Source organism: Drosophila takahashii, chromosome X (assembly GCF_030179915.1).
Source record: "Drosophila takahashii strain IR98-3 E-12201 chromosome X, DtakHiC1v2, whole genome shotgun sequence".
Lineage (NCBI taxonomy): Eukaryota > Metazoa > Arthropoda > Insecta > Diptera > Drosophilidae > Drosophila > Drosophila takahashii.
This window is the reverse complement of record NC_091683.1, coordinates 25181166-25204349: the sequence shown is the minus strand read 5'-3', so window position 1 is coordinate 25204349 and position 23184 is coordinate 25181166. Positions and strand designations below refer to the sequence as shown.

The window sequence follows — 23184 nt, the reverse complement described above, 5'->3', positions numbered from 1 at the left end:
TTTTGAAAAAATAAATACCTTACTAAGGTACAAAAGTAGTTATTTCTCCGAGTACCAGGTACCTTGATATGTATTTTGTTGTATTACTTTTTTGAACAATTGACCTTAAAGTGAAGTACCATTTTATATCCTTATTTTATTGTAATTTAATAAAGAAGTAAGCTTTTGTGGGAAAAAGAGTCGTAAATGAAACAGTGTAGTATTTGGCCAATTTTAAATAATCAAATACAATCCGTAAGTACCTTAATTGATTCGATGGGTATATTACTTAGGTACATATCTGGGACGGAGAAATTCCTACATTTCTGCTTACACAATTAAAAACCGAAGGAACAAAAACAGCAAATAAATCCAGATTTAATATTTCCACCAAAAATTCCTCGCAGTGTGACCCCGGGGTATTTCGCCAGCGCCCCCCAACGGTCACACTGCAGGGCCGCTCCGAAAAGAACAGCTGATCGGTGTCTGTTTTTTATTGTGAAAAAAGGGGAGCCATAATAATCGTTGTGAAATAAATAATGATTGGCACTCTGAGCCAGTGAGACGCAGTGAATCGCAGCAGCAGCAGAGCCACCACGATGCGCGAGCCCAATCTGTACGTGATCCTGTCGCACGCGCTAATCGGTGAGTGCAAGTCCATTGCCAACCGGCAGATGTCAGGAATCCTTTTCCAATTGCCTTTTCCACCGAGATACCTAATCCTAATCCCAATCCTAATCCCCTCCTGCAGGTTCCGGCTTCTTCTTCCTGTACGTGCAGCATGTGCGCGTGATCTTCGAGACGCGCACGAACATCCAGCAGCTGAATCAGCTAGAACGGGAGGCGCTCCTGCGGCGCGAGGATGCTTTGTATTATGCGTTCTACAAGCGGCTGGCCGATGGCCCAGATTTCTGGCACGGCTATGAGCAGCTCAAGAACATCACGGACATTGAGTATCCGCACAGCGTGAATGTGCTGCAGCGCTTCTATGTGCTGCCCGAGTTGGTCACGGCGTAAGTTTGTCTCTAGGATCTTCTTCTTCGAGGCTAATCCTCTACTTGATAGCTACTTCTACCATGTGGTGCGCGCCGGCTTCAATCCGATGGTGCAGCCCATGCAGTTCTACCTGGAGTTCGTCTGGCTGATGGGCGGCGTGACCCTGCTGGTCCTCTATCTCTACGGCACGCTGCTCAGCGAGAATGTTTTCGGTGGTATCTACGGCGTGATCTCGTATTTGATGTTCCACAGCTTCGTGGCCAAGATCTACGAGCGTCCGCTGGCGCGCGAGAACTTTGCCTTTCCCTTCATCTTCCTGCAGATGTTCTATCTGTGCATCTGCATTGGCAGGATCATCCATCGGCAGAAGCACACGTCGCGGCTGTTTATGGTAATCAAAGGAAGGCTACTAGTTTTAGCTAGTTAATGAATAGTTCCTCTTGTAACCCAGATCTTTGCCATGTCGCTGTTCACCGCCTGCGCTTTGCTCTCCTGGCAGTTCTCCACCTTCATCTTCACCACGCAAATACTGATTGTGATGACCTCCTGGAACGTCAGCGCTTTGCCCACCGGACTGGCCAACGCCTTTGCTTTAGACTACTCCTTATCTCACCTTCTTGGCCACGCTCTGGCCTTTGTGATGTCGCACGGCAACAGCCAGCTGCTCTTCACCTGGCAGCTCAGCGTCTCGCTGTCGCTTTTCCTCATCACAGTGGTGCGTCAGCTAAGGGCGGTGCGCAGCAGGCGGCTGGGTCATGCCCACGATCCGCTGCAGAACGACTACTTCTCGCTGAAGTTCATCCTGCTGGCGCAGCTCTTTGCGAGCAGCATGCAGACCAAGCTGCTGGAGCTGCTCAATCGGGCCGGCGTGGTCAATGTGCCGGATGGGGCGCACACGCACTACTGCGATCTGTGGGCCCACTGGGCGCTGCAGGTGAACGTGGGCTTTGTGGCCCACCTGTCCGCCTGCAATCCGCTGTACGAGCGCATCGCCTGGTCGGAACTTTGGCAGCTGGTCAAGACGATGATCGTGAAGCCGTACTGCATGTACGGCGTGGTCATGCTGGCCATGTTCTTTCGCCGCTGGCGCAAGAGTGGCGCCCCTGCCACGGCAGCTAGCGAGGAGCAGCGCGAAAGGGCCCGCAACTATGTGCTGGAGGACTTTCTCGAGGAGCATCGCGTCTCCATGGGCGACATGTCCAATCGGCAGACGGAGCAGCAGCTGCAGCAGTGCTTCCGGCTGCTCGAGAGCTGTGATTATGACTACGAGCGGTATAAGCGGGCCCAGGAGCGCCTGCGCAAGGAGCAGCCGCCGGCACGGGATGACTTTATGCAGGACATCCGGCGGCTGAGGGCGCAGATTCATCGCAACAGCGACAAGCAGCGAAAGGAGCGGGCGCAGGGAAGCAAGGAGGAGGAAAAGGAGAAGGAGAAAGAGGAGGAGGAGCAAGCTGAAGCTGAACCAGCATCAGATCTGCCGTCCAAGGAGGAGAAGGAGAAGCCAAAGCAGAAGCGCAGCGCCTCCAGACGAAGCTCCGTGGTGCCCACCACAAATTCGCAGATCCTCAATCTGCACTACATGTACAGCTTCCTGCAGATGCTCGTCTTCACTGTCATCGGGCTGGCCGTGCGCAAGCTCTTCTTCCTCAGCTTCACGCAGGGCTGCGTGATAGCGCCCACCGTTTGCTCCAAAGTGTGGTATCACCGCCAGCGAAACATCTTCTGGTCGGTCTCGCTGGCCGTCTTCCTGCTCAGCATGTTTGATCCGGGAATGGTGGTAAGATGAACCTATAAAGCTTAAGATTCAATGAATTATTTTGAATTTTTTTGTTTCTTATGAATGAATTAATTTGAATTTTGAGTTTAATAGAATTGAATTAATTGGAATTTTGAGTTTCCGAAATAATTCAAACGACAATTTCTTTTAAAGAAGAAAGGGCCATTTTATTTATTTATTTATTTATATAAAGCAAATTTAAAGTTACAACTATAAGCTAACTAAGATTAAGAGCTATAGCAGATAAGGCCTTCAGCTCGTCTGAGGTGTCGAATTAGATACATTTTTATTTAATAATTGTGGATTTACATTTTCAGCTTAATTTTGGCTTTTTCAAGGTGTCGAATTAGACACATTCCTATTTGTTATTTGAATTTAATTTGGGCTTTTTCAAGAAATGAGGGCCATCATTTTGTGATTAAATCTGCATGAATATTATTTTCTAAGCAGTTAACATTGATTTGTTAAAAATTTTTCGGTTTTTGTTCTCAAAAGAAACCACAAAAAAATCTGACAAATTTAAAAAATTCATAAAAGTTATTCATTTATTCATTCAATTCGAAATGAATTAGAAAAACATTCAATTTATTTCACATAGAATGGAATTAAACAAATCAGAAATTTCATGGCACTATGATAAAACAAAAATTGAATGATTCTAATTCCTATTAATGAGATTTCCCCCCTTCTAACCAGAACATTCGCGAGGAGTACTTCCCCACGCGCTTCGCCCAGAGCGGCGATGACCTGGACAGCATGCTCGAGTGGATCAAGCTGAACACGGAACGGGATGCGGTCTTCGCCGGGCCCGTGGAGATCATTGGCACCGTGCATTTGACCACCAGGCGGCCGATAGTCAACCATGCGCACATCGAGATGCGTCAGATGGCGTGAGTAGCGTTTGCAGTCCCGATAAGAGCGAGATAGCTTATCGTTCCACCGTGAATTACTTTGCAGGGACCGCACGGAGCACGTGTACTCGGTGTACAGTCGCCAGCAGTCGTCGGATATCTACAATCAGTGCGCCCAGCTGAAGATCCAGTACTTGATCATATCGCTGGACGAGTGCACCAATGAAGTGCGGTTGGTAGACAAGCAGCTCTTGAAGATTTGCCTTATCTAATCAGATTCTACCCTCCTCTAGCGACGATTGCGACCTGCTGGCCATTTGGGATGACAAGCAGCCGGCGTACCAGAAGTACCCGCAATTCTGCCACGAGCTGCTGCACAAGAACGTGCCCAGCTTCCTGAAGGTCTACGCCAACGATCACTACGGCATCATCAAGATGTTCTCGCAGAGCGTGCAGATCAACCTCAAGCACAACAAAATGCCCGAGATGTCCATATAGGAGTGGGATTGGTGGCGGGATAAAAGGGGGAATGAGCTGTGTGACTAGGGATTAGCATTTTATTATGTATTATGATTACGTTTAGTATTGCCCTGGCTTGCTGGGTTCCCAATCTTAGTCCCGCTACCACCTTCCACCAGATGATCACCTCTTCCGCTAGCTAGTAAAACTGGATGCATTTAGCAGCTTGACTTGTTTCTTCAGCCCGCTCCGCGCTCCTTGGATCATTCCCCGCGCCCCTCGCATTCGAATAAGTTAATCTAGCCGTACGGACCGACTCTAAACTCTAAAATCTAAAATACTTTCGTTAAGTTTAAGCTAAGCTTTTTACATTTACGTAGGGAGAACATTGTGTGTGTGAATATATGACGAATATGACGTGTGGTCACCGAGTTGGGTGGCTGAAATGTGAAATGTGTCCCCGATATCCATGAATCCATGATCCACAAACCCAAGAACGGGCAAAATGCGTTTTGCCCAGCAATAAGTGAAATAAAACGATGCAGTTAAAACTATGTATCATTTGCTATTATTTCGAGGTGTTGAACTTAATTCAATCTTGTAATATGTATATATCTTGGAAAAATTGTTTTTTTATTCAAATCTAGAAATTTAACCTACTTTTATTTGAGTCCTTAAATTACTTTGCATTTTCAAGCTTATGCTGCATCTTAAATTTTTTATATTTTAATTTTTTTAATGTCGTTGTTGGTAAAAGTATTTATTATTTAGTTTAAAGAATTTCTTATTTTAATGTCGCTTTTGGTAAAAATATTTATTATTTCGGTTAAAGAATTTTTTTTTTTGGTAAAGTATTATGAGGAGATACATAGGTTTACCAAAGAACTCGGCAATGAAATGTTTCAAATTAAACTAATTTTAGCGTTCAAATATAAAATAGTAACCTTTAAAATTATAGAAACCATTACCATATATCCTTTCTTCTAAACTTTACTTACTTTACTTTACTTTAATTACAAATTTGAACGTTTGAAACAAAAACTTTTTTTATAAATAGTTTAAAAATGTATTTTGTTGTTTTTTTTTAGAAATTACCAATCTGAACTGTAGATTAACTATTTTTTTTTTTACTAATAGTTTAAAAATGTCTTTTATTGTTTAAATTTTAAAATTAACACTCTGAATTGTAGATTAACTATTTTTTGTAACTTAGGACTATCTTTAAAGTTTAAACCTTGAAAACGTATAGTAATTTATATTCGAATTGAATTGAATTTCTGAAATTTTTGGAAACTGAATTTGTATGCAACAGCAGAAATTTAACAATTTAAGGAATACCCCTAATTAGAGAGCCCCCCTGTATGCCAAATTCCTCTGTTTCACATCGCATTAAAGCCGTTACCCCCTCTGGTCACACTTACGCATTTTCCGAAAAATAAAAAACAGCAAAAGAGTTGAAAATATAAATTCCTGGCATTTCCTGCGGCGCTTTTCATCGCCCATCATGCTTTACCTGGAGGACTACCTGGAGATGATCGAGCACCTGCCGCAGGAGCTGCGCGACCGCTTCACGGAGATGCGCGAACTGGATCTGGCCGTTCAGAGTGAATAAACCGATTGCCGGAATCTGAATCGCAGTTTACCAACTAAATCACTTAATCCCAATCCCCAGACAACATGGACTCGCTGGACAAGAAGGCGCACCTGTTCTTCAAGCAGTGCAAGCGCGACGAGCTGCAGCACGAGTCGATGGACACGGAGTTCCACAGCCTGCGCGGCGAGTACTTCAAGGTGATGGAGGACGCCGACGAGAAGGTGGCCATTGCCACGCAGATTCACGAGCTGGTGGAGCGCTACCTGCGCCGCCTGGACAGCGAGCTCTTCAAGTTCAAGTGCGAGCTGGAGGCGGACAACAACGGCATCACCGAGATCCTCGAGCGGCGCTCCCTGGAGCTGGACGGCAACTCCACAGCCGCCACTGCCCTTCTGCTGAGCATGAATCAAAAGGAGAATCGCTACTATGGCGGCAATAGTTCGGCCAATAGTCTCGTGAACAGCAGCTCCACCGGTCACTCTTCCAGTGCCGCCACCGGGCCATCCTCCGCGGCCATTTCCCTGGTCAGCGGAGCCGCCGTGGGCGTCGCCTCGCTGTCCAGCATCTCCGGCTCCGGCCAGCTGAGCTCCAGCCAGCGGCACCGCAAGCTGGAGAAGCGCCGCGAGACCATTTGCACCGTGCCCGTCCAGGAGAAGCGCGCCAATCTGAATCACTCGCTGCCGGTGGTTAATTCGGGTGCCGCCGCAGGATCGGTTTCCTCCTCTTCCTCCGCCGGTGGACCAGTGGGCGCTGCAGTTGCCGGTCATGTTGCATCCGCCCAGGCGCAGGCCTCCGCCTCTCACATAGGCAGCATTGCCGCCACGCATCTCAGTTTGCCAGTGGCTGTCGCCGGTGGAAGTGGCAGCCTGGTGGGTGGCTCTCTAACCTCGGCAGCTGGCTCTCTAGTGCGGCAGCTGCCCACGAATCTGGCGCACAGTGTGCTGAGCAGCTCGGGAGGAGGAGGAACAGCGGGAGGAGCTACTCCAACGGCAGGGAACGCCACGCCCGTGGTCACAACAGGCCACGCCCACTCTAGCGGCGGCGCTGGAGGAGGAGCCACGGTCACGTACAACCTGCAGCAACTGGGCGGCGGAGCAGCTGCATCTAGTGCCATTGCAGCGGCCGCCAGTCAGGCGATTGTGGCCACGCAGCAAATGCAGCAGGGCCGCCGAACGGCGAGCTTGAAAGCCAGCTATGAGGCTATCCATGGCACCGCAGGCACCACGGCGGAGTTCTGGTCGCAGGCGGGACAATCTGGCCTGCAGCCAGCGGCGGCGGGATCGGTGACGGTCTCTGCAGGCACGGCTTTAACCAGCGGCACCAGCAGCGGCTCGCATCATGGCTCGCAGCACTCGCAGTCGCATCACAGCAGTCATTCGCATAGTCACACTCACGGGCATGGCCATGGACATGGTCATCACAGCGGCAGCAGCGGCAGCAGTCACCACCAGGAGAAAAAGCAGAAGAAGAAGCTGACGCTGCCCACGGTTCAGCCGACGACGGCGGGCGGCTCCTCGTCGGGCAACTCAATGGGCTCGGCCTCCTCGTCGTCGATGAGCGTGGAATCCCATTCCGTGGGCAAGCTGACCACAACGGCCATGGCCATGGCCGCGGCAGCAGCCTCGGGATCCACCTACATGTCGGTGGGTGGACAGACTTTGGTGGCCATGGGAACTGCAGCAGGTGGAGGAGGATTAACAGAGGGCGGATCCACGGACGTGCCAGCTGGGATGATTGCCATGAATCTGCCCAGCGCCACGGTGGCTCCTGGCTCCAGTTTGACCATCGGCGAGAATGGTTTGGTCGTCGAGCAGACAAACGAGGGCGAATGGTCGTATGACCCCAACGAACCGCGCTACTGCACCTGCAACCAGGTGTCCTACGGCGACATGGTGGCCTGCGACAACGACGCCTGCCCCTACGAGTGGTTCCACTATCCCTGCGTGGGCATCACGCAGCCGCCGAAGGGCAAGTGGTACTGCCCCAAGTGCACCGCCTCCATGCGGCGGCGGGGCAACCGAAAGAACTGAGGCCGACCGAGCCTGCTGGCGCCCCTCTTCCGCGGCGGAGGAGGCGGAGGAAGCGGCTGGTCGCGTCGCTAGAGGATGGGGATGTGGATGAGGAAGTGGAGGCCAGGGAGCAGAAGCCAAGTATTCAATAAAATTAGGTCAGCAAGGGAGCAAGCGTGTGTTTTGTTATTCCGGATGAAAGTGGAAGGGAATGGAGGTTGATTTATATTATAAATACTAAAATAATCGAAATAATTTACAACTTTTTTTAAAAACTACTTCTGTAATTTGTAGTATTTAAAACACTTATTTCTAATGATTTTATTTCATTATCATCCAAACAGTCCATGAAAGATACTTATTTTTAATGATTTTATTTTAGGGAGCAAGTATGTGTTTTGATATTCCGGATTAAAATGGAGAGGAGTGGAAGGGAATGGAGCTATCAATTATGTTTTTATATTATAAATACTAAAATAATCTAAATAATTTGAAACTTTTTTTAAAAATTACTTCTGTAATTTGTAGCATTTAAAAGTCGCAAAAAAACATTTATTTGTAATGATTTTTTTTTCATTATTATCATCCAAACAGTCTCTAAAAATACTTTTTTTAATGATTTTATTTTATTATTATCATCCAAACAGTATAAAAATCACCGAAATAATTAATCAAAATAAATGTAAATTCCAGTAGGACTTATTATTTAGAAATCTGACAATTATATAATTACAATAAATACAAATCAGTGAATCCGGTTTTTTTTTATTAACAACATATATTTTCATACATTTTTCATATTTTTAGAAGTCGTAAATATCACTCTGCATATAAAAAATAAAAGAAATGTTTTTAATAAACTTTAAATTATGGTCGCAGTTAAAACAGGTTTCTTTTTTTCTATCCTGGAATACCCAAATTACAATAAACACAAATCAGTGAACATGGTTTTCTTCTTTTTTTTATTAAGAACAAATTTTCCATTTATTTTTCATATTTTAAAAAATTGGAAATATCACTTTACTTAAAAAAAATTATTTAAAAATATAGGAACTACTTTGAAAATCAACTAACTAATTATGGGTCCCAGTTAAAAGAGGTTTTTTCTTTTCTTAACTGGAACAAATAGAAATAAGTGCACAGGGTATTCTTCTCTTTTTATTAAGAACAAATTTTCCATTTATTTTTCATATTTTTAAAAATTGGAAATATCAAGCTGCTTAAAATAAAAAATTAAAAATAGAGGAATTACTTTGAAAATCAATGGTCCCAGTTAAAAGATGTTTCTTTTCTTCCAACCTAGAATACCCATTTTTCCATCCATTAGAAAACCCCCCTAACTTAAATTAAAAGTGCGCGCCCTTTAAGATTCATCGAAAAAGTGCAGTTGCAGTTGCAGAATAATCGATACAGAGGGGAAAAAAGCTGAACGTGACCTCTGGTCACGCTGAATCGAAGAAGAAAAATAGATATTTTTTCCAGCGTCATTTGTGCATTAAAATTGGTAAACAAGTAAACAAAAAGAAACGATTTAGAAACAAAAGAAGGCCAGAGAAGTCGGGAAACGGAAAAGCCCAGAACCCAGCTCAATTCGACGCAGATCGGTGTTCGAGAAACGGCCTCAAGATTGGCAAGATACGCAAGAGCAAGAAAATGAGCTACAACGAGAAATCGGAGGCCATCGGCAAGGAGGAGTGGCTGCAGCGCCTGGAGCAGTTTCCCTTCAAGCAGGCGGACATGAATCGCCTGATCATGAACTACTTGGTGACAGGTGAGAGTGGAGACCTTGGACCATGTAATCCCAGTCCTGTATTACCCATTTTCCCCCCTTTTTCCCCAGAGGGCTTCAAGGAGGCGGCCGAAAAGTTCCAGCACGAGGCGGATTTGGAGCCCAGCGTCGAGCTGAGCAGCCTGGACGAGCGCATCCTCATCCGCGAGGCCGTCCAGGCTGGCCGGATTGAGGAGGCCACCCAGCTGGTCAATCAACTGCATCCGGAGCTCCTCGGCAGCGATCGCTATCTGTTCTTCCACCTGCAGCAGCTGCAGCTAATCGAGCTGATTCGCGCCGGGAAGGTGGAGGAGGCCTTGGCCTTTGCCCAGAGCAAGCTATCCGAGTCCGGCGAGGAGGCCATGTTCGAATTGGAGAGGACCTTGGCCTTGCTGGCCTTTGAGAAGCCACAGGAGAGCCCCTTTGCCGATCTGCTGGAGCAGTCGTATCGCCAGAAGATCGCCAGCGAGCTCAATTCGGCCATCCTGCGCTGCGAGCACAGCGAGGACTCGACGCCCAAGATGATGTTCCTGCTCAAGCTGATCTTGTGGGCCCAGTCCAAGCTGGACAGCCGCTCGATTAGCTATCCCAAGATGAAGAACCTGGAGACGGCGCATCTGGAGCCCAAGTAAACGGGAAATTGTTCTCCCCTAATATTCTTTTGCTAATGCTATTGCTATTGTATCTCTTTTAATAAGTATGTATGTATGTATGCTGGATGTACGCAGTGAATTATTAAATAAGTAGCCGGAAAAGCCAGCCCTCCTCCTGTCTCACCAGCCGAATATCAAGTCCATGGCCTTGTCCATCAGCCCGGAGCTCTTCTGCGGCACATCCTTCGACGGCGAAATGGTATTCTCATTCCGTGCCAGCTTGTACGACTGCTGGGCAAAGGGACGAATGGGACTGGTGGGCTGATTGCTAGCTACTGTGGCCTCTGCATTGGCCAAACCGCTGCTGTTCTCCTTGTCCAGCACCGAACGTTCGGTGCAGCGGGCCACGCCCACCATTACATTGCCGGCGATGATCTTGTGATTGTAGTTCAGAGCCTTGTCGCTTTCGATGCGCGAGGAGAAGCGCACATGCATCCAGTTGCCGTTCTGCGGGGCATGCACCACGTCCACAATGGTGCCGCAGAGCGTGAAGTGCTGCAGCACCATGGAGCTGGCTCCCGGCGAGAAGCCAAAGATGGTGACCCAAAAGTCGGCCAGGCGGGAGTTGCCGTTTCCATTGCTAACTGGTGTTCCTATAACTCCTGGCGAGGCAATGGCTCCCAGAGGAGAGCACAAAGCCCTCATTGAGGCATTAATGGCATTCGGTGCCCCGGGAGCGAAGGAATCGTTGGTTTGGTAGCTCTGATTCAGCAGGCTCAGTTGACTGCGCTGCTGCGGAGTGGCGGCCTGTTCGCGCAGCGAATCGAAGAGTCCCTGGGTGGGCGGTCCCGCCTGGTGGTGGTGATGGTGGTGGCCATGGGCGCCCGACTGGTTGAGGGAAACGTTGTGGCCTCCATTTCCTTGAACTCCTCCTCCTCCGCCGCCGCCGCCGAACAAAGTGCGTGTGTTCATGGCCGAGCGGTTAAAGTCGTGCGGGCTGCTCCCTGCGGCGCCGCCGGGCGATGTGGCTACGGGAATATATGCTATATAGTCTGATCCAAACCCAAATCAGCTTAACTCACCGAAACTCACATTGTAGCGACCGCCGGGCTTCGGCGAAAGCGTGTTCTTGTGCGGCGTTAGGTTTTGCGGATCGCCGAGCAGGAAGGGCGGCAGGTACTGGCTCTGGTTCGAGCCGGGGCTGTTCACCGGGCTGCCCAGGGTCATTGGCTCCATGTTGGCTACAGTTTTAAACAAAGGCGAGCGCGGGAATGCTGTCAAATCGAGAAAAAGCGTTGCAATTTCGGATGAGGACGCCACAGCTGTGCGTTGCAGTGTGACCAGTCACGGCTTGGGCTAAAATACCACCCTCTCTTTCTAGGCCGTTAAGTATTTTTGCTGGGCATTTTCCCGCGGTATATACCATTTACCCACCTATGGTCACTCTAGCGGCCACCTTTGAAACAACAACAGCACGCGTCGCGTCTCTCCGCTTTTCTCCTTCGTTTTTTTTTTACACCACACTCTCCTGGCATTTTACACACGATTCTGATACTGATACCGTTTTCGTGTCGCGCGTGATTGAATTGGCAAACGGCAGGAAGAAAACCCAGTGTGCGCGCAGTGTCAACAAGAAAAACACAAAGTTACAAAGGAAAAAAAAACCAAACTATAAATTCCAAAAGAGAGGAAGCAAAAGGCAGGACTTTTGCAGGATCAGCAGAGAGAGAGAGAGAGAGTTGATCAACGGGATACAGGGTGACATGTGGAGTCCGACGCACTGCAGTGTAACGGGTGAGTGGGGGCGACAGGGGACACCCGTTGTTTTTTTGTTTCTTTTTTTTTTACGGCAAATAAATCGCATTAAAACTTAAACTCGTTTGCCGTGTGACTGTGTGTGTGTGTGTGTTGGATGGGGCCTGCATTGTGTTGGTGTGTGCTTAAAATATTGTCATGACTTTGTTGATTTGTTGTTGTTGTACTCGTACCTATTCGAAATTTCACTTTCTCCCCCGCGCGCTCTCTTCCGCCCACCGTCTTTCTCGCTCTCCCAGGCGCTCTCTTTATGTTTTCCTGATTTCAGCGATTGCCTTTTCTTTGCCTTTTCTGGCTGATAAGATAAATTCCCTTGCTTCGACATTCTTACTCATCGCTAGAAAACTTCGACCCCCTCTATCTACGCCCCTGTCTTCCAGCATTCTTGCATTTAGCACACCACGCCCATGGTGGCGCTTAAAAATTGTTTTTGGGCCCCTCTTGTGTGTGTTTACCTTTGATTTTGGCATTGTTTTCGTTTTCGTTTCTCATTTTCTTCGAGGTTGAATGTCAATGAGAAATCGCAAATTCCAATTGTGATTCGTGATTCGTGACAAAACACAAAGCGCGCTCAGCTGTTCCCACTTTTTTATAAGGGGGAGGGGGGCAATTATGAAAACAAATATTGGGGCGAAAATATTTAAGGCGAAATTTAATGCTTCTGTGTGCGTGTGGCTTAAATGGCCAAATGAGTCACAAGCCGCGGAATGTAGGTACACAAATCAAGAAGATAAACACTGATATAGATAGGTGTGTGCCCCCCGCCACCTTGAACTTGCCCCCGCTTTATCAGCTTGTCATTTATTTTGCATATTTGCACAGCGCACAGTATCATTTTTATTCCAGCAAATTGCGATTAAAAGCCAGAAGAGCCGTTGACGTCACGGCACACACACACACGCACGCACACCTGTCAATATTTGCCAATCTGTGGATGAGAATGAGATGAGAGCACGCTTTAAAAAAACAGCTGTTTTCGCTGCTGTTCTCAGGGGCCCACTGTTCCAAACCAAAAGGTGTTCCCACACAGAGAGAACTATTTATAATCTTAATGAATATTTCACATATTATTTTTTTAATCTGAAAAAATTGGTTGAATTGGTACTTATTTATCTAATTGAATATCAAGGTTTTATAAAGATTTTATCCTTATTCCCCATTACCAATTAAAAGATTTCACATATGATTTTAAATCCGGAAAAATGTAAAATAATTCAATAGTTATATCTTGAAATGGCACTTATTTAGCTAATTGAATATCAAGGTTTTGTAAAGCTTTCATCCTAATTCTCCATTACCAATTAAATACCTCAGATTTTAATTCAAATTGGTTTTTTCCGTGTGCCCTTCTTGCATTCACCTACCAACCACCTGGATTTTTACCTTCTTGTCAGTGGTTCGTTTTAGCCAGGAAAGTTCCTTACCAACGACGACTCCACCCCAAAAGTTGGCCAATTGCGTGCCTTATTTTTAGCCGTAAATTCTTAGGCGGCGGCCACTCACTTACTCACTTAAATCCAAATCAGACACACCTGAAAAATAGAAAAAAATACCTGAAAATGAAAATTCCGCAGCGGGAAATTGTGCAATGAGCGGCGGGCAGCCAAGCAGACCCAAACAAAACAAACGGCTAATTTTCCTTTTCATTTCCATTTCGGTTTTTGGTTTGGGCTTTTTATGTTTTGTTTGCTTTTGCAACGCATTTTTTAATGCGGTTGCAGTGAACAAAAAATAAAAATCAGAGCGATGCACCCCGCCCTTTTTTATGGGTAAAGAAAGGTGGCCATACAGTGAATACTCGTTAAGTGGAATGAAATCAGTATTATTTAACCAATTTTGGTCCCTTTAAAATGGGTTTTGAAATTTATAGAAATATAACCCAAAATAAAATTGAAAGATGTATAAATAAATATAAATAAAATAGTAAAAATTTCATTAAACCCATAAAATTAATAGTTGGTCGATTTTAAATATCCGGTGAAATATTTTTCTTTTATAATACTCTAGATTATGATTATAATAATCCCTGATCAAAGTCTTTATGCTATATTCCTACCGTTTGTCACCGGATTGAAATGGGAACCGGCAGATGACGTCTTAAGATTATGCCAAAGACCTCTATCTATCGTCTATCGTAATACCCCCTATACCAACTGCCCGGGACCGTTTTAATGCGACGCTGTCGATGCACTTATGCGAAACAGTTACGTTCCATTGCCCGACCCATTTAGCCAGAATAGAACCGAGCAAACTGGAGAAGCTGATGCGGATCGGATGGGTTTGGTTTGGTTGGGATCGGGATCGGGAAAACCGGGAAAGCGAAGGGGGAAGAATTGAAAAACAGGTCTGGCATTGGATTGTGTGTGGATCTCTGTCTTCGCATCGCGGGTCTGCATTTGATTATTTTCCAGTTCCAGTTCTTCTTGGCCAGTGGCCACATTCCTCCGGCACTTCCCAAAAGCCTCCTCCTCCACACTCATCCTCTCCTGAATATTCATGCTGGGAATCGGTTTTGGATTCGGGTTCGGATTCTTTTTAGCCCCTTGCGTTTATATTCAAAACATGCTAGCACGATAAACACAGAAGAAGAGGCTTCTCTTCTATACTCCTCTTCTCTTCAAATGCTAATTGCCTTTCATTTGGAAAAACTCTGCTTTATGTTTTTCATTTCCATTTTCATTTCCATTTACATTTACATTTAAAAATCGCACGGCTTTGTGGTGGGTTCAATGCTTGCGGGAAAGAAAGAAATTGTTTATGCATAACAATAAAATGATTCGCTGTTAGATGGTGGGATCCATTGATAGACCGTTTACTTTGATCGCCGACTCTTCGCATTTTCCCATTTTCACATTTTCGCACGATCCGCAGACACACACACACAGTTGCCACATTAATTGTTGCTAATGCTTTTCATCAAACGGGATCGGGATCTGTGCTGTAATGCTATAGGCTATAAAAACCTGCGGATTGGCCCCCAGTTTGGCCTAAGCTTATAGCCCATAGCACGTGCTAGCCCCTGAGTTGTAACCCCATAACCCCTGACCTTCCTTCGATTGAGACATTCGTTGGGAAAGCAGCAGTCAGAAAGATCAGACCAAGTCTCTTGGTTGGTTCCCAACTTGGTTCGCTTGGCTGGCTCATTAGCATGCGTGGCTTGGCCCCCAGGAGGAGCATTGGCCTCTCTCTGGAGCATTGGGCTCTCGGTGGTATTATTTTACTTCTGGCATTCTTACATTCTGGCCACGCCCACGCACCGCCCTCGAATAAAAAAAAAACAGAGTGCGAGAAAAAGTGGAACACGAAAATGCGTGCTGGGAATTTCACGTCTAAAGTGCTCTCTATAAGATGAAGCTCTTTTATGATCGCACTGCACTGTATACTGTATACTGTATCTTGGGCCCCCTACCAATTAAGTTTCACATCGGCCATAATCCCCGTGACTTGTGCGATCTTCATAGAAACAGAGGTTTTCTCTTCTTGGTGGGGAAATGGAGAGGGAAATGGTCACCTGTGGCTGCAATACTTACCCGCAGGGAAACCAGAAAAGCAGCCGGAAAATCAAACAAACAAGCAATGATTTCATTGAAATTAATTAACCCCAAAGTTGACCTCTCCTCTCGTTTCGTCTCGTTTTGTTTCCCCATCCAACGGGCAGTTCAGAAAGGTCAACAATATGCGACGGCAGATGTTTATTCTATTTGGTTGCCTTCGTCTCTCTGGGGTCGCATAAAAAAAGAAGGAAATAAAGGTGCAGCCACGGAGGCTTTTAACTATAATTGACTGTAAACTAGAGCGAAAACTAATTCTAGTTACAGTTTGTTATTTCTCTATATTTAATGTGTGTTTTCCCTTCTAAACATCAATGTTATCGAGACGATATTGTCAGAATATCGAAAATATCGATAATGTCAATCATTTTCCCATATCGGGGTTTTATTCTCTCAACTTCTGTATTTCTGGACAGCAGCTGAGAAATTTCTCTTTTTTATTTTGGCGCTTCGAAGCCAACCGTTAATTTCGGCGGCTTATTTGGGCCACGCGCAGAAAACGAACGACGACGACGACAGGTGACTCATGAAGTTGTATGTGTCGCACTCCAATCGCATGAGTAACCCCTGGATCCTTTGCTTTCTATGTCATGGGTAGATAACTTTGCGAGTTTGTCAATTGCGATATTAATTGAATCATCAGCAATCAGCCAGACAAAACAACTCGCGATTAACCCGCAAAACGGCACGTGATTGAATCGCAATCGAAATTGAAAAGGTAAAAGTGCGGGGCTTCCGTTTTGGCAGAGATTTTATCGGGGCATCAGCATCGCCAAGTGAAAATCAAATGCGCAACTATTTTGGCACAGTGGGTGGAGATACAGTGATAAAGAAAACGTAGTAGATTCAAAGATTTATTTATTTTGTTTTTCCCCATTGCGGTTTTTATTCATTTTAAATTTGAAAATATTGATTTTAACAATTTTTGTAAATTTAAAAATTTTATTTTAAAAAAATTTTATCCTTAAGAAGGTAAATATTTTATGTAAATACATTAATTATTATCTGTTTTTTTTTTTTTATTTTAGATATTTTTTTTTATTTAATAGGAATCTTTGAGTTCAATATGCAGATCATTATTTTTATTGTTCCATTTTTTTTCTGCTGTGTAGTAGATTGGTTTTCAACACAAAAATGTTACCCAAAAGTGACCGGAATTAATCACTTTCGGTCCACTGTGCGGGCAGCGTCATTAGTTTCGAGAGGCGGCCATAAAAGCGGACCAACTTAACGGTTTCCCCGTTTGCTATTTGCTATTTGGTTTTGTTTTTGTCTTTGGCGCTGCTTGCCTTATTTTTTTCTGTTTTTATATAGTTTTCTTACCTTTTTGCCATTTAGCATTTGGCATTTCTATTTTGGGGGCACCTCTCCATGCAAAAGCCACATAGACATCATCATCAGCATTGTCGTTGTTATGAAGGGAGCATATTTGGTATGGCAGCTACACAGAAAAAAAGTTGACAAAAGATCAGGTTAAATTAAAATTCTTTAAAGATCAAGTTATTCATATAATTTTTAAAGTGAATATATTTATCTTATTTTATAATATTTGTTCAAAAAATACTACATTTTTAAAATTTTAAAATAGTTATAAAATATCAAATTGATATGTTTGAATCATAAATTTGACATTATTCATATCAAATAAGATAGAAATTGTACTATTTCATTTCGAATTTGTTTTCTGTGTAGGGAATTCGGAGGAGTCCATCGATCTCTGGTGGGGATTTGCATGAGCCGCTGCACGAAATTGCCGGGCGGGTTATTGACAGCTCTGTGTATCTTTATATATCTTGTATATATATATTTATATCTTTGTTACCATCCATCTTCTCGTCTTCCAAAGTAGCTATTAGTTGTAGAAAAAAAAGAAAGATGAGCTGGAGCACCTGGATTATCGATATTTAAGCACCTCAATTATGGGCCACTAAAAACCAAATAAAACTCGAGGAAAAACGGGAAAGACATTCCAAATTGGCTTACAGGCTAGGCTGCAGGCCAAATGGAAATGGAAAGACGGGAAAAACGGGGAAAACTGTTAATGCGATAATAATTATGAGACGACGCCCACCCGTGAGAGAAAAAAGGAAAATAGGTGGCACTTGCACTCGCTCGAGATCGAAAATGAAATGGAAACGAAAAAGATGCACAAATCTGCAGGCCACAAAAAGCCATTGTTTTTGCGCTTTCCCGATTTTCCAACATACGATTTTCACCATCTTTCGTTGACACCGCTTTTCACTTTTTTTTCCCCTTCTTTTCTTTATTATTTATGCCCGCTAATTGCTTCTTTTCCCTACAACTTTTTTTTGGCATTACGAAACGCTGGATGGGATTGCGAAAACAGACTTTGTGCAAGTGCACAATCACATTTGAATAATGGAAATGTGTGGTAACTTGGTTGGGTTGAACATCTGGCCAGTGGAATGACCTTCTCTAGGGAAAAGGGAGAACCCAAAAATAGATGTCTTGGAGTTCTGTTTCTGACTTAATTTCGTCTTCATTTCCGGCAGCTGTGCAGCTGGAGAATCGGAGAAGGCGCCGGAGTCTCCGCGAAAAATAAATAAAATAAAATACAGAAAAAAGCGAATCTAAGCCAGCGATTGTCGCTTCAGTTGGTCGAGTGAATCACTTGCCAAAAACTCTGCCGCTTCCTCCGTCCAGCAAATTTCGAGTTTCACTCGAGCGACGGGCCTCATGACCTCGAGCGGCGGATCAGAGCATCCGGCAGATATGAAAGCCACCAGCCAAAGCGACACGCCACCGCACAACCCATACCATTCCCCAATTCCAAATTCCGAATTCCGAATTCCGAGTCCCATCATTGTTTGCCCACCCAGATACCCACTCCTCCAGATACATTTATGCATGACGATCTTCATGATCTACTAAGGGATTTAGTTCTTATGCTTTATTTATCACAACTCGGCTTAGTAACCGAAAATGTCAAACTCATACATGTTTTTTGGGTGTTTTTTCGGGTGAGACTTTTAATCACCAGAGTTTAGTGTACAGAATTAATCAGAAATCAGTAAAAATGAACGAAATGTTTGGTAGCGTTACTCACTTTATGATCTGGATAACGGAAGCCTTGGGCTGTGATTCAAGTAAATGCGAAAAATCTCTAATCTTTCAACGAAATTCTTGCGATTTTCAATTGCAGTGCAGCGAGCGCGGGGGCTGCTAACCAAGGGCAAGAATGGCACCAACAACTGCTTCGTCACGATTGCCTTGGGCAAGGAGAAGTACCAGACGTCGGTCAAGGACAAGGCCGAGACGAGCGTCAATTGGAACGAGGAGTGCGAGCTGTGAGTTAAGATTCTCTACTCTAAATACCCATATTTATTATAATCTTATCTTTTCCCCCCAGCAAAATCCCCGATCAGGGCAACCGCGCCGAGCTCACTTTGACCTGCCTGCACCGCAACAATCTGGGCATCGATGAGTTCCTCGGCCAGGCCTCGCTGCCCCTCAACGAGATGGACGTCTACGATCGTCCGCGCGCCAAATGGTTCAAGCTGGAGAGCAAGCCGGGCAAGGAGAAGAAGAACAAGGAGCGCGGCGAGCTGGAGGTGCGCATCGCCTTCGTCGTGAAGTCCGGTTCGCTGACCGATCTCAGCAAGAAGGACAAGCACAAGTCTTCCATTGGCCAGCTGGCCAGCTCCGTTGGCGGCAGCCTGCTGTCCATCGGCAATGGCGAGAAGCGGCGCAGCATCAAGAAGCTGGCCGGATCGCTGAGCTCCAAGCTGCACATACGCAGCAAGAAGAAGCATCAGGAGGGAGGAGCGGATGATAGCAGCTCCTTTGGCGGCTCCTTTGCCAGCCTGGGCACCCCAAATAGCTCGAATGGCCGGGGACAGAACGGCGGCGGCGGCAGTGGACGACGACGTGGCGGCCAGCGGGCGGGCGAGGCCGATCCCGGCGTGATTAGCGAGGATGAGGATGAGTTTGTCTTCGATAATCTGTCGCACAAGAGTTCGGGTAGCTCGCTGAACATCCAACGCACCGGTTTGCAGCCCCCGGCGGCGTTAGGAACGGCGCCTAACTTTGCGCCGCGCCATCCATCGCCTCTGCTGAGCAATGGAGGAGGAGTAGCAGGCGGCGGCAGCGGGAAAGGTAAGCCAGCGATTTTGCCAGTGACGCTCGATGAGGATGATGCGCCCATCGACGCGGATATGGAACAGCTTGAGCTCGATTTCAGTGTACGTGCCCACGCCCGCAGCAGCAACAGCAGCAGCACCCTGCCGCCACCCTCGAAGCCGCCGCGCATTCCCCTGGAGCAGGAGCAGCCGGTGGCTGAAAGTCTGGAGCGGGAGAAGCCAAAGGAGAAGCCAAGGGAGAAGCCCAAGGAGGTGGAGAGCGACAAAGACGAGTGGGCCTCGAAGTTGTATGGCGGTGGCAAGTACCTGGAGATCGGTAGCAGTGACTCCTTGAAGCGACGCAGCTGGGAGGATCGAGTGCCGCTGCCTGCCAGCGTCGAGGAGCCGCCGCCAATGCCCACGTCCAGTTCGTCGTCCAGTTCCAGCGAGGATAGCGACGAGGATGAGGATGAGCAGCCACCGCAGACAGCTCCGCCACCAGTACCCGTGCCTGCTCCTGCTGCTGCTCCTGCTCCAGTGGCAGCCACCTCCTCCTCGCTCTTCTCCCCCGAAGTGGAGCACCGCAACTTTGACACCTTCAACGCCAGCTTCGCCAAGTACGAGCAGCGCAACAGCACCGCCATCTTTGCCGATGAGCCCGAGTTGGATGATTTGACGGCGGAGCTGGAGAAGCCAGTGCCCACGCCTACAGCTCGTCCCAAGCCACAGCCGCGAGCTACGGCTGATTTGAGGGCTGAGGAGGAGGAGGCTGCGAGGCAGCAGCGCGCCGAGGAGGATGCCCGCCTGGAGGCGGAGCTGCGGCTGAATGAGGAGCGGCTGCGCGAGGAGGAGGCGGCCATGCAGCGGGAGATGGAGGAGGAGAGGGAGAGGGAGCGACGAAAGCAATTGCAGCTGGACGAGCAGCAGAGGCGCGAGGCGAAGCGCTGGGAGGAGGACCAAAGACTGCTGAGCTTCGCCAAGCGATCCACTTCCCTCGAGGAGCCGGTAGCCAGTACAGAGAAGGAGGAGACGGAGCCAGCAGAGGTTGAAGCGACAGAGCCGGAGCACAATTTCCTAACGCCCGAGCAGTCGCCCAAGGAGTTCCAGACGAACGGCAGCGGCGGCGGGGAGCACTGGGAAAAGCGGCTGGGCAAGTTCAAATACGGCAACAAGCGAGGTGAGCTGATGAACCCGATCCGAACCGAAAACCGAACCGAAACTCCTTCCACAAATCGCTGGCGGATTGCGGCGGGCACACGAAACCGAAACCGAACCAAGCTAACTTCCAGTCAACGCTGTCAACTGTCGCGTCATCCTCCTCCGAAGCGTTTCTTTCCCACTTTTACCTGTCGCCTGTTCCCTTGACTGTTTTATGTTGTTTCCGTTGTGTTTCCTTTGCATCCGCCAGTGAATTTCGCATACTCCTTCTCATCCGCCCGCCTTTTCCTTGGTTTCTACTTGGCTAACTTTCTTGTTTTCCTTTCACAGATAAATACAACAACGACAATGAGAGCAACTCGCCTAGTCCCAAGTCCACGGAGCGCATAATTATTGGTCACGAGAAGTCGGGCTCGCATGCGGAGCGACGCTCGGAGATATCCGCCCAGCTGGCCAAGAAATACGAGGGCAAGTCCCGGGAGGTAAGGGCGTTGTTTTATGAATTTATATTAATATAATTAATAATATTCCTCTCACTTTTCATCTAGGAACTAATGCTAATTGCCAACGGAATGGAGAACGAGGCTCTGCTGCAGCGACAGCGCGTCAAGGAGCTGGAGGACTACCTGGACAACCTGCTGCTGCGCGTGATGGAGACGCATCCGAAGATCTTGCAGAATCCCTATTCGCGCACCACGTCCGCCAAGAGGTACGCCACCTGGTCGTTCTGGTCTCGCTCCACGCCCACGCCCACCACCACCCACTAACCAATCAACCAACCAAATCAAACCAACTGCATGACCTTTGACCGCCGGTAGGATTGTTGATACCCGATAGAGCCACCCTTGCGATCTAAATTCGGTGTCGCGCACTGGATGGAAATTATTTTGATATCTATATTTTGTATACATGATGTGTGTTCACTCCAAATCGCCATAAATATGAACAATCCTACGTCGATCCTTAATGTAACCCCTATAATCCCAATCAATTATCACTCGCCATTAACCACCAACCCACCGATGTGCTCTGTTCGTTTCTGTTCTCGTTTTTTGTTTTGTTTCGTTTGCCCTTCGTTTTTTTAACCGAATGCATTCTTTTTTTGTAATTTCTCTCCTTATTTAGTTATAAAAATTACATCAATATGAATGACTTTCTAAAGTAAGTGCTGCGCGCATGTTGCAAGTTGCATTTAAGTAGACACTTAACCAACAACAATCCCCAACAACAACAACAACAACTACATCACCAACTACACCACAACCCCCAACAACAACAAGAACAACTACAAGTGAGGCAACTCCTTCGAAAGGAACAACAACTATAGCTGGAAGTCGAAGTAAGAAGTACCCACTGATGATGATGATGATGCCCCACTGACCTTTCACCCCATCTTCGCTGTCTCTCGCCCGCTTGCTCGCTCTGTCTCTGTCTATATCTCTATTGCTCTCTCTTTCCTTTTCGCTTGCCTGTTGTATCGATTCCCCCAAAGCTTAAGATTACCAATCCAACACGCACTCACCTAGCACTTTTTGTATCGTCTATGCCTTTGCCTAAACCAAATTATACTTACACCATTTTGTGTTTTGTATTGCAGCGGCTAAATAGCCAAAAACTGGTCACCAAGCGTCACCAATTGATTCACTTGACCCACAACAGCTGGAGGAGATCGGTGGCGCCTACGGGTGCGGGTGCAGAATCGAAACACTAATCCAACACCATGTTGCCTTTGTCGTGAACAGCGAAATTCAAGTGCTTTCTAAACCGTATTTCTAAGAGTGGGGGACTAAACTAAACTAATTGTACACGTACTTTGTCCAATTTGCTTGGGGAGTGCAAAATTTTGATTGATATTTTCGTAGCATTCGTGTTCTCTTATGTATGTTTGTTTGCCCCCCCCCCCCACTAAAACGAACTAAATTAATTGTACTATATATGCTACTTACTACTATGTTGCGTTTGGCATTCGCTGAACCATCGATTTGCCTTGATTCGAGTCCCTTGTCGTCGATTGATTGAAATTATCCGAAAGTATTTTGTTTATTTTTTTTGTATGTCCATTTCTTTTTTTTGTTTTTTGTAATATTGTGCAAAAAAGAGTTTGAGAAGTTTTTGTAAAGTGCTGCGAGGGAAAGTGGCCTTAGTGGATTAAGTTTTAAATTATTTATGTTTTAGCGGTTAAGCGAAATGGGGGGAAAAAAGGGGGATCGACCCGGGTCCCCCGCAAAAACACCACACACAGTTGAAATATGTTGATACTACAATGATTTTACTTATTGATATACACGCAAACAGAATAAAAACATTTTTAACATTAATAACAAACTGGAGACTTTTTAATTACGGGCTCATCCGAAAGTGTATGGAAACTGTATTGGAAGATTTTTTGGATGGAAAATTGATTTTTTTGATGTCTTTTTTTTGCAGCTACTTGGTTTAAAATTATACCATACTAAAAATACTTACTGTTTTGAGCAGCTTACAAAATAATGCATTAATGCTAGTTACTTTCGGGCTGATTTGGAAAAATTTTTATTTCGAGCAATTTTTTAATT

At 46.2% G+C, this 23184-nt stretch overlaps 5 protein-coding genes across 10 annotated transcripts; 4 read left to right on the top strand and 1 right to left on the bottom strand.

Moving 5' to 3' along the window:
- Positions 1-417: 417 nt before the first annotated feature.
- On the top strand, positions 418-4616 carry LOC108069865 (C-mannosyltransferase dpy-19 homolog). The gene is made up of 7 exons (XM_017160121.3): positions 418-624; positions 731-992; positions 1045-1366; positions 1427-2752; positions 3449-3642; positions 3710-3835; positions 3897-4616. The coding sequence occupies exons 1-7, from the start codon at positions 579-581 to the stop codon at positions 4099-4101; spliced, it is 2481 nt and encodes an 826-aa protein (XP_017015610.2). The 5' UTR covers positions 418-578; the 3' UTR covers positions 4102-4616.
- Positions 4617-5446: 830 nt separating this feature from the next.
- On the top strand, positions 5447-7835 carry Ing3 (Inhibitor of growth family, member 3). Its single transcript, XM_017160124.3, has 2 exons — positions 5447-5666; positions 5735-7835. The coding sequence occupies exons 1-2, from the start codon at positions 5567-5569 to the stop codon at positions 7684-7686; spliced, it is 2052 nt and encodes a 683-aa protein (XP_017015613.2). The 5' UTR covers positions 5447-5566; the 3' UTR covers positions 7687-7835.
- Positions 7836-9101: 1266 nt separating this feature from the next.
- On the top strand, positions 9102-10188 carry Hou (GID complex subunit 8 homolog protein Houki). The gene is made up of 2 exons (XM_017160123.3): positions 9102-9436; positions 9506-10188. Exons 1-2 carry the CDS (start codon positions 9319-9321, stop codon positions 10063-10065), a joined length of 678 nt encoding a protein of 225 aa, XP_017015612.1. The 5' UTR covers positions 9102-9318; the 3' UTR covers positions 10066-10188.
- On the bottom strand, positions 10107-11387 carry Nup35 (Nucleoporin 35kDa). Its single transcript, XM_017160122.3, has 2 exons — positions 11109-11387; positions 10107-11054 (listed from the first exon to the last, which is right to left on the bottom strand). The coding sequence occupies exons 1-2, from the start codon at positions 11260-11262 to the stop codon at positions 10207-10209; spliced, it is 1002 nt and encodes a 333-aa protein (XP_017015611.1). The 5' UTR covers positions 11263-11387; the 3' UTR covers positions 10107-10206.
- Positions 11388-11477: 90 nt separating this feature from the next.
- Positions 11478-22954, top strand: Rip11 (Rab11 interacting protein). Of its 6 annotated transcripts, none has more exons than XM_070219301.1 (7): positions 11478-11820; positions 18556-18700; positions 18763-19508; positions 20960-21111; positions 21178-21338; positions 21755-21968; positions 22227-22954. In XM_070219301.1, exons 1-6 carry the CDS (start codon positions 11790-11792, stop codon positions 21792-21794), a joined length of 1275 nt encoding a protein of 424 aa, XP_070075402.1. In that variant the 5' UTR covers positions 11478-11789; the 3' UTR covers positions 21795-21968; positions 22227-22954. The 6 variants fall into 6 exon arrangements, with proteins under 6 accessions (XP_070075402.1, XP_070075399.1, XP_070075401.1 ...); XM_070219298.1 differs by having other exon boundaries at positions 18763-20648; XM_070219300.1 differs by lacking the exons at positions 21755-21968; positions 22227-22954 and having other exon boundaries at positions 21178-21578.
- Positions 22955-23184: the final 230 nt, after the last annotated feature.